We start from the raw sequence: 8,087 nt of genomic DNA on the forward strand, positions 1-8,087 counted from the left end.
TGGGAGGCAGCCTCCTGGGGTGGGGACCATGCCTGTGGGGGCGCTGCTCTGCCTCTGCCTCCTGGCACCATCACTGGTCTGCAGTGTTTGGGCGGAACCAAAGTCCAGCTCTTATCAGCTCCCATGTGGGTGGAAGACTGGGTGGAGGAGAGCAGGATCCCTGAGGCTGCACAAGAGGCCAAGAGACAGCAGCTCTGGGGTGTGTATGGCGCTTCTAGGGGAAACTGGTTTTGAGTACCTGGTGCCACTTTTTGGGGAATAGTAAACCACTGCAGGCTTTTGTGCTGGTTTTTACATCTAGAAATTTTGCCTGAATGTTTCAATCATAATTCCAGAGAAAGGAGTTGTACCAAGGGTGTTGCTGAGTAACTCAGTTTGGAGAAAAATTACCCTTTGTTGTTCCAAATAGAGTGACCGCCTTCTCATCAGAGGTGGGAGGATCGTGAATGACGACCAGTCTTTTTACGCTGATGTGCACGTGGAAGACGGCTTGATAAAGTAAGTTTCTGCCGTAAATACATTCCCAGCTCTTGTGTGTACACTCTGGTCACATGGTATCCAGGCAGTTGAAAATACGTCCCCAGCTCTTGTGTACACACTGGCCACATGGTATCCAGGCATTGACTTTTGGGTGAAATCCATGGGAGAGGTTTCTTCTTTTCCAAACCCATCCTTGGCAGCAGTAACCTGGTGGCCACTGTCAGAGCCCCGGCCTTTGGTGAGGGCAGAGGCATGTCAGGTGGCTGCAGGGCAAAAGCAGGACACCAGCTTCCATGTTTCTTTGTTCATCACGGCACTTAGTACTGTCCCTGGCTCACAGCAGGTGCTTCCTAAATACCGGTGCCCACACCTGTTAGCGCATCTGCTTCTGTCTGTCAAGCCGCTCCCTCCTGTAGTCAAAAAAGTAGCAACCAGGGACCTGAGTGGAAAACCACAGGGCGTGGCGTCTGCGCGAGGCTGGACCCTGCAGTGACTGTCCTGAGCTGTGCTGTGGGATGCTTTGCTCCCTGGCACTCCCGAGGAGCTGGTCCAGTGAGTGGCCGGCCGTGCTGGCCTTTTCCTCGGGGTCTGCAGCTCACGCAAACACTTCAGCTCTGCGGCGCTGCTGGGAGCTCGTTTGGGCTCTGACCTGGGCTCACTGTAACCAGTGAAATCTCTGCTGCTTTCAGACAAATCGGAGAAAACCTCATCGTCCCTGGGGGCATCAAGACCATCGACGCCCATGGCCTGATGGTGCTTCCCGGTGGCGTTGACGTCCACACAAGGCTGCAGATGCCCGTCCTGGGCATGACCCCGGCTGACGACTTCTGTCAGGGCACCAAGGCAGCGCTAGCAGGAGGAACCACCACGATCTGTGAGTGTCTGGGTCTCCTCCTCTACAGGGGGCAGCCAGCGTCTGCCACCCTCCCTCTGGCCAGGTGTGTGTGGGAGGAGGAGTGACCTCTAAAGGTGCCTTTATTGCATCTGTCTGAGAACCTGGAGTGCCTTTCTTATCCCTGTGTCCTGCCCTGGGTGTTTCTGCGTGGCCAGCTCTGGAATGCTCTTGGGATTTCCAGGACTGGAAATCAGGGGACTGATGTGTGTCCACTTGTTCTTTCCTGGGCACTAGTAGCTGGCCCAGAGCTGGGGTTTGGAAAACTCAAATGCCTTGGCAAGGGGATGGGTCGTGCTTTCTGAAATGCCAGATACCTGTTTGACCTTGAGCCACATGCCTCGGAAGCTTGATATGTGGAAGGTTCTTGCTCATGTCAAGAAGAGTTAAGGATGGAGGCTGTATTTTTAGAAAAATGATAAAAGCAATGCTCATTATTATCCCATCAAAAAATAACCAGAGTTGCTATTTCTGTAGTGCTGGCTGCGTGCCCAGCACGGGCTCTATCCTGACACCCATCAGCTCACATGTTCTCCTCCTAAAACCCTCTCAGCTAAGCCCAGTTTAACAGGCGGGTGAGGGGAGTCCACCTGCCCACCATGAGCACGTGGTGAGCTCAGGAGCCAGGACGAGGCCCCAGAGCCTAGACCCTGACCACACTGCGTGGCCTTGGGTGCCATTCTCTCCGCTGCGTCCGTCTGGTGCAGACATCACTGCTGTGGTTGAGAATGGGTCTGAGGGGCCTAGCTGAACCTGGTTCTATAGTTTTCTAGCTATGTGACTCCAGATAACTCAGCTGGCTTTTACCAGTCACACTTCGTTGACCTGTAAAACAGAACACTGGCCTCACAAGCTTGTGAGTCATGTGTGAGTTAATGCACGTAAGTTGCTTTGTGTCCCTGGCATGCCAGGGAGGGCAGCTCTGAGGACCCTGGGACACCTCGCAGGGACATTTAGCCAAATCACAGCTTGGTTTGGTTTACTCAGCCACAAAGGGAGGGAAAACCAGCAGCAGCCCACCTTGCAGTCTGAGGAGACTGGCCACTGCTCACGCCCTTTGGGCGGCGCCCAAGCCGGTCAGGATGTCTGCACAGTCGAGACCACCTGCTTTGTGCCAGTGCCAAGGCATCCGGCCAGCTGTGGGTCCCGGCGAAGACAGAGAAACACCACAGACACGAGGCTGGCCTCTGTCCTGCCTCCGTCTTCCTCTGCCTGCAGGCCCAGGCTGGCACTGTGGGTGGCTGCAGGGAGGGTGGGTGCCCACTCATCCTGTTGGGTTGTGTAGGGTCCCGAGGGAGGGCTGTGCTGGAGGAAGGCATCCCTGGTGGGCGTGCCCTCCTGTCAGACCACCTGGCTCGGAGCTCTCTCCTGGCTGTACCAGGAGAAGCCAGTGAGCAGTGTTGGGGCCTTGGGTGTGTTGTTAGTGGGGCAGCAGCACGATGGCTATGTGCAGGGGGCAGGATGGCCCCTATCAAGTCTTGTGGAGCCAGTGGGGCACTCGGGAAACCAGCCCAGCTCCCACTGTTCTGGGAAGGCACTGAGAGATGGGGCCCAGCACCTTGGACAGCACACTGGCCCTGTCTGGCCCTGGGGGTGCCTCACTCAGGCTGAGACAGGAGCTGGCGGCGGGGCAAAGCCCTGACCTCCCGCGCTCCCCCACGTGCGACGTGGGAGTGGGGTGGTTTGGGGTGGGGCTCTTCCTCTCCCCCCTCTCCCTTCTGTGCTCAGAGGGTGGCTGGGGGACTTGGGTCAGAAGGTTCCTCTTTGAACAAAGCAATAGAACAGGTTCGTGACAGCATCATCCTCTCTCAGAGGCCGGTGGCCTCTGCTGTGTCTCCCTCAAATGGTCTTCTGGTCTCTTGGGAACATGAAACAATCTCCCATGGAGGAGGCAGAGGTGGGAACCGGGGACCGGTGCGGGAAGCTGCTGACCATGCTGCCTTCACAGTGGACCATGTCTTCCCCGACACGGGTGTGAGCCTGCTGTCGGCCTACGAGCAGTGGCGGGAGCGGGCGGACAGCACGGCCTGCTGCGACTACTCTCTGCACGTGGACATCACCCGCTGGCATGAGAGCATCAAGGAGGAGCTGGAGGCCCTGGTCAAGGAGAAGGGTGAGGGTGGCTGGAGGGGCTGGAGGGCGGGCATGGAGCCTGGTGGAGGGGCCTCTGCCCTGACCGTGTCCTGCTGGTGGTGCTGATCTCCCCCAGGGCCGGTGTCCGGGTTTGAGTCGAAGTTGGAGAAAAGCCATTTGAAGGCCCATCCCACCGTCAGAGACTCTAGACCAAGAGGCCTTCTCTTTCCCAATCCAAGGGACCCACCCTGGAATTATCCTCCCGATGAAAAGATACAGCAGGTCCCTGGTTTCTTAGAAAAGAGGCTGCCCAGGGTGGAAGAGCACCCGTTCCCCATCTCCTAGCATTTGGGGATCCTTTCAGAGGGAGACCCTTTAAGTCCGTATCTCTTTGTTGTCATCTGTGCTAAAACAGATCAGTCTATAAACAAGTTTAACATTTTTCCCACAAGAAAACCCTGAAGCTAAAACCACATCAGAGTTTCATAGTGGGTTTGACAAGTGTCATATCTGATTATAACTGATCTCTCCTAATCTGAGTCTGGCCCACAGCTTCCGGCCTGGAGGTGGGGGCGGGATGGGGTCCGAGCAAGCCCAGGAGACTGTCAGGCCCTAGCACTGCCAGGGATGCCTGCTACCCACTCCCTATGGACCTGAAGGAGGCAGGGGCGCTTCTTCAAGGCCATTCCTCTGGGTTCCCATTCCCCAGAGGGTGATGGTCATGACACAGGTGCCCCTTGGTGTCAGGATCCCTCACCTCCCTGCCCGGGCGCTGGTGGAGCCCATCAGTCCTCGGTCCCTGGGCCTCACTCCAGGCAGCTGCTCTGCCAGCCATGCTTTTCTGTGAGTGGACCTGGGAGGCCTGTGGCCTCGTGTCTCAGAGCACAGGTGGAAGCAGGGCCTGCACCTCCCCTCACCCTGCGGGGGCACTGCTGGGGCCTCTGCTGCCTGAGAGCCACGCAGGAGTTGTAGGTCCTGTGCCCACGGGGTGGTGTTGCAGGGACAGCCCCACATCCCAACCGTCACCTTCATCAGGGGCCCCAGATGCCAGGTCACATGCAGGTTGCTACCTGGAGGGATGGCTTGTGGGGCACAGGCTGACTCGGTTTCCCCAGCATGCCTTAGCGGGTCACACCAGCACTTTCCACCCAGCCAGGAGGCGATGCCATGGGCTGGGTGGGCTTGAGTGATGGGAGGTTGGGATCCTGCCTCCAGGCCCAGGCGGGTCCCCACACAGGTCCTGAGTCCTGGGGGAGGTGGATGGGCTGTGGCTGTCCAGGAAACAGGAGAGCTCAGCCCTCTTCCTGTTTGGGCCCCAATGTCAGAGGCAGCCCCTGGTCCTTCTGCTCGTCCTAAGGGCCCAGCCCTGAGATGTGGGCGGTCCCACAAGCCTGCACCATGAGCCACGCATGGCAAGCGGGGCCCCAAGGCCCCACAGGCAGGTGCTGGATGTGCTGGTCAGCTAGAATGGAGGTCACCAGCACGGCGCAGCCTGGGCCGTACTTCCAGTGGGGGGCAGGAACTCAGGCCGAGGGGCAGGAACTCAGGCCGAGAGCCCAGGCACAGTAACGGGGGGTCTGCTGGACGGGTGTGAGGGGTTCTCACCTGCATTCGCCACTGGATGGACAATCAGTTTTTAACCCAGAGCACAGGAGCAGGCAAGGAGGGCCTGGATGTAGCCACCTCGCCTCACTTCCCAGCTGGCTGGTGTGTGCGTGGAAGCAGGGGTCTGTTCGCATGGCTGGCAAGCCATCCGTGGAAGCACTGGCAAGCCATCCATGGAAGCACTGCGGGAGAGGGGCCCAAGACCCCCGACCCTCCAGTGGGCAGGGAGCAGCAGAGCCTCCTCGGGTTGTCTGACTGGTGATGGCTGAGCCTCTGACCCCCACCTCTTCTCCAGGCGTGAACTCCTTCCTGGTCTTCATGGCATACAAGGACCGGTGCCAGTGCAGCGACAGCCAGGTAAGGGCAGGCGTGGAGAAGGGAGTGGGCAGGTGTTCCCCAGGCCGCTGCTGGCATAGGCGCAGTCCCGCCCAGCACCCACCACTTCTCTTCCCAGATGTACGAGATCTTCAGCATCATCCGGGACCTGGGGGCCTTGGCCCAGGTGCACGCTGAGAACGGGGACATCGTGGAGGAGGTGCCGTGGGGCGGGGCGGGGGTCTGCGGGTGACCTTCCTGTTACGCAGACATCACAGAATCCTACACAACCTTGAGGGAGGGTCACGGCTTACCCTGAGTCAAAGCTCAACCAGTGAGTTAGACTGGGCGAGGGTGGGGAGCTTTGAGGCCTTAAAACAGCTTCTCCTCGATCCACACTTCTTATCCAAATACCTCAAAACCAAAGTGTCACCCCATGGATCCAGGCCCCTCCTGTGGAGCGGGGCCCCCTCTGGGGGTTGGGTTGCCACCTTCCTTCCAGCCAAGGGCACCCATGTTGACAGGGCCACATCCTTCAGACACATCCCATTGGGCTGGGGAGGGCCTGAGCCCACGTGCGGTGCCGCCGATCCCCCAGGCCCCTGGGCCCCGCACCTTGTTTCCCCCTCCAGCTCAGGCACCCACGGGTACAGATGGAGTTCAGAGAGTGGCCACCCCATCCCTGTGGGGCCTCAGTGGGGGTCACCACACAGGACACCTCCCTGACACTGCAAACCCACCGTGAGACTTCCTGGGATGGGACGGGCTCTGCCCACCTCCTGAGCTCTACAGGAAGGTGGTGGCACTCGGGCAGGGGCACGTAGGGGGTCCCCAGGATCCTCGTCCACCCGTCCAGCTGCGAGGGCATCGGGGCATCACAGACACTTGTGTGGCCCAAGGCCAGGCCCCGGGTGCACCGTCAGGTTGTCCTGGGTCCAGCAGATGCTCCACATACAGCGGGAGGGAGCCTCAGTATTGGGGCTGCGTCTCCTGGCCGGTACCATGTCTTCCCTGACACGAGCAGGCGCTGTAGTGCACATCTCTACGGGAGGGCAGTGCTGGAGGAAGGAGTGGTTGTCCATTCCTGACCTGCAGAGCCCTCCCTGCCTGTGTGCACCCCCACACATGCCCCCGCTGGGGGAGGCAGCACCATGGGCGTGGTGGAGGCAGGGTGGAGTCTTGGCGCCATCAGTAAGGAGCTCTGCAGCCTCAGGCAAGCCACTTCCCCCATCCAAGCTGTCCCCTCCTTGGTAACTCAGGGAGCAGGAATCGCGCCTCTCCAAGCTCCTCCACCCTCTATTCTGAGTTCTCTGGCTGGCAAATTCTGGGAGGCCTGAGGGTCCAGGACCACTTGGGGAATGGGGTTAGCATCCAAGGCCCAGGCTCCCTTCAGGGCTGGAGCAAGGCATCCTGTTGGTTTCTTTAGGAGCAGAAGCGGTTGCTGGAGCTTGGCATCACTGGTCCCGAGGGCCACGTGCTCAGCCACCCCGAGGAGGTAAGATCCCAGGCGCCACGGCACACCCGAGCGAACTCTGCCCGGACCGCTGCTGCCTGGGGCTGTGCTGACCCTGGCCTCCTGGCCCTGCCACTGTGCTCGCTCTGACCTCATCTGGTCCCCCCCTCCACCACCCTACAGCCTGTACCCGAGGCCCAGAACGTGGCGTGGGCAGACCCAGGCACTGAGCCCAAGGCTGGGGCACTCCTACTAGGCTGCCCTGAGCCTGGGATCCCATGGGTGACCCCTGGGCATCCCCATTGCCCATACTGGTCTGGAGCCCTCGTGTGGCCTGATCCCTCCCACCTCGTCCCCAGGTGGAGGCTGAGGCGGTGTACCGAGCTGTCACCATCGCCAAGCAGGCCAACTGCCCACTGTACATCACCAAGGTGATGAGCAAGGGGGCGGCCGATGCCATCGCCCAGGCCAAGCGCAGAGGTGAGCGCCCAGCCCTGCCTCTGATGCCAGGGGGCCATGGTCTCAGCCTCCTGGGTGCAGCCCTGGGGAGATGCAGGTGCCCTGAGTCCCTGCATCGGGGTGGGGCTGAGTTTCCAGCCTCATTGGAGCAGCAGCTGCTCACCAGGGCCCTGAGTCCCTGCATCGGAGTCGGGGGCTGGACCTGAGTCCCTGCGTCGGGGTGGGGGCTGGACCTGACTGAGTCCCTGCGTTGGGGTGGGGCTGAGTTTGCAGCCTCGTTGGAGCGGCAGCTGCTCACCAGGGCCCTGAGGTCAAACAGGAGGCTGCTCACCCTATTTCCAGTGGGGGTGTGGGGGGATGGAATGATGAGGAGATGAGGAGTGTCTGAGAGAGAAATCCAGTTCCACTAAGGAGGCCCCCCCATATTAGCATTTGCTGTGTCCAGAGCCGGGGTGCTACCTGCCCACAGAATGCCAGCCAGCTGGAGCCTGGCACTGCAGAGCCTTAAACCCGGGGATGCAGGGTGGGGGGTGGCACACAGAGCTGTGATTGGCAGGGGCTTGACTGTGGGGTCCCCCAGAGGCTACTGGGCTCAGAGGGTCCAGGGAGGCCCAGCAATCACTGGGGCTGGAGATGGCCAAGGATCCAGGGGCAGAACCCAGGTGATGGGTAAATGAGGGGGCGTCCCCAAGAAGGCCTCTGGGTCTGGTCTGGTTTCCCTCCTCTTGCTGTCCCCACTGAGTTCTGAAACCTTGTTTTCTGGGCCTGCCTGGGGCTGTGCAGGTCCCTGGCGCAGGGGGCGAGGGGGGA

At 60.2% G+C, this 8,087-nt stretch overlaps 1 protein-coding gene across 1 annotated transcript in view; it reads left to right on the forward strand.

Annotated features, from left to right (window-relative positions):
* Positions 1-414: 414 nt before the first annotated feature.
* The window catches only part of DPYSL4 (dihydropyrimidinase-like 4), a 15,048-nt gene continuing 7,375 nt past the window's right edge, over positions 415-8,087 (forward strand). The window contains exons 1-7 of the mRNA XM_011941962.1: positions 415-498; positions 1,170-1,354; positions 3,321-3,485; positions 5,346-5,407; positions 5,505-5,585; positions 6,792-6,860; positions 7,178-7,298. Coding sequence (XP_011797352.1) covers positions 1,231-1,354; positions 3,321-3,485; positions 5,346-5,407; positions 5,505-5,585; positions 6,792-6,860; positions 7,178-7,298 — 622 coding nt within the window. The 5' untranslated portion in view covers positions 415-498; positions 1,170-1,230. The remainder of the gene's footprint in view (positions 499-1,169; positions 1,355-3,320; positions 3,486-5,345; positions 5,408-5,504; positions 5,586-6,791; positions 6,861-7,177; positions 7,299-8,087) is intronic.

This window comes from Colobus angolensis, unplaced genomic scaffold (genome assembly GCF_000951035.1).
Source record: "Colobus angolensis palliatus isolate OR3802 unplaced genomic scaffold, Cang.pa_1.0 Scaffold204, whole genome shotgun sequence".
NCBI lineage: Eukaryota > Metazoa > Chordata > Mammalia > Primates > Cercopithecidae > Colobus > Colobus angolensis.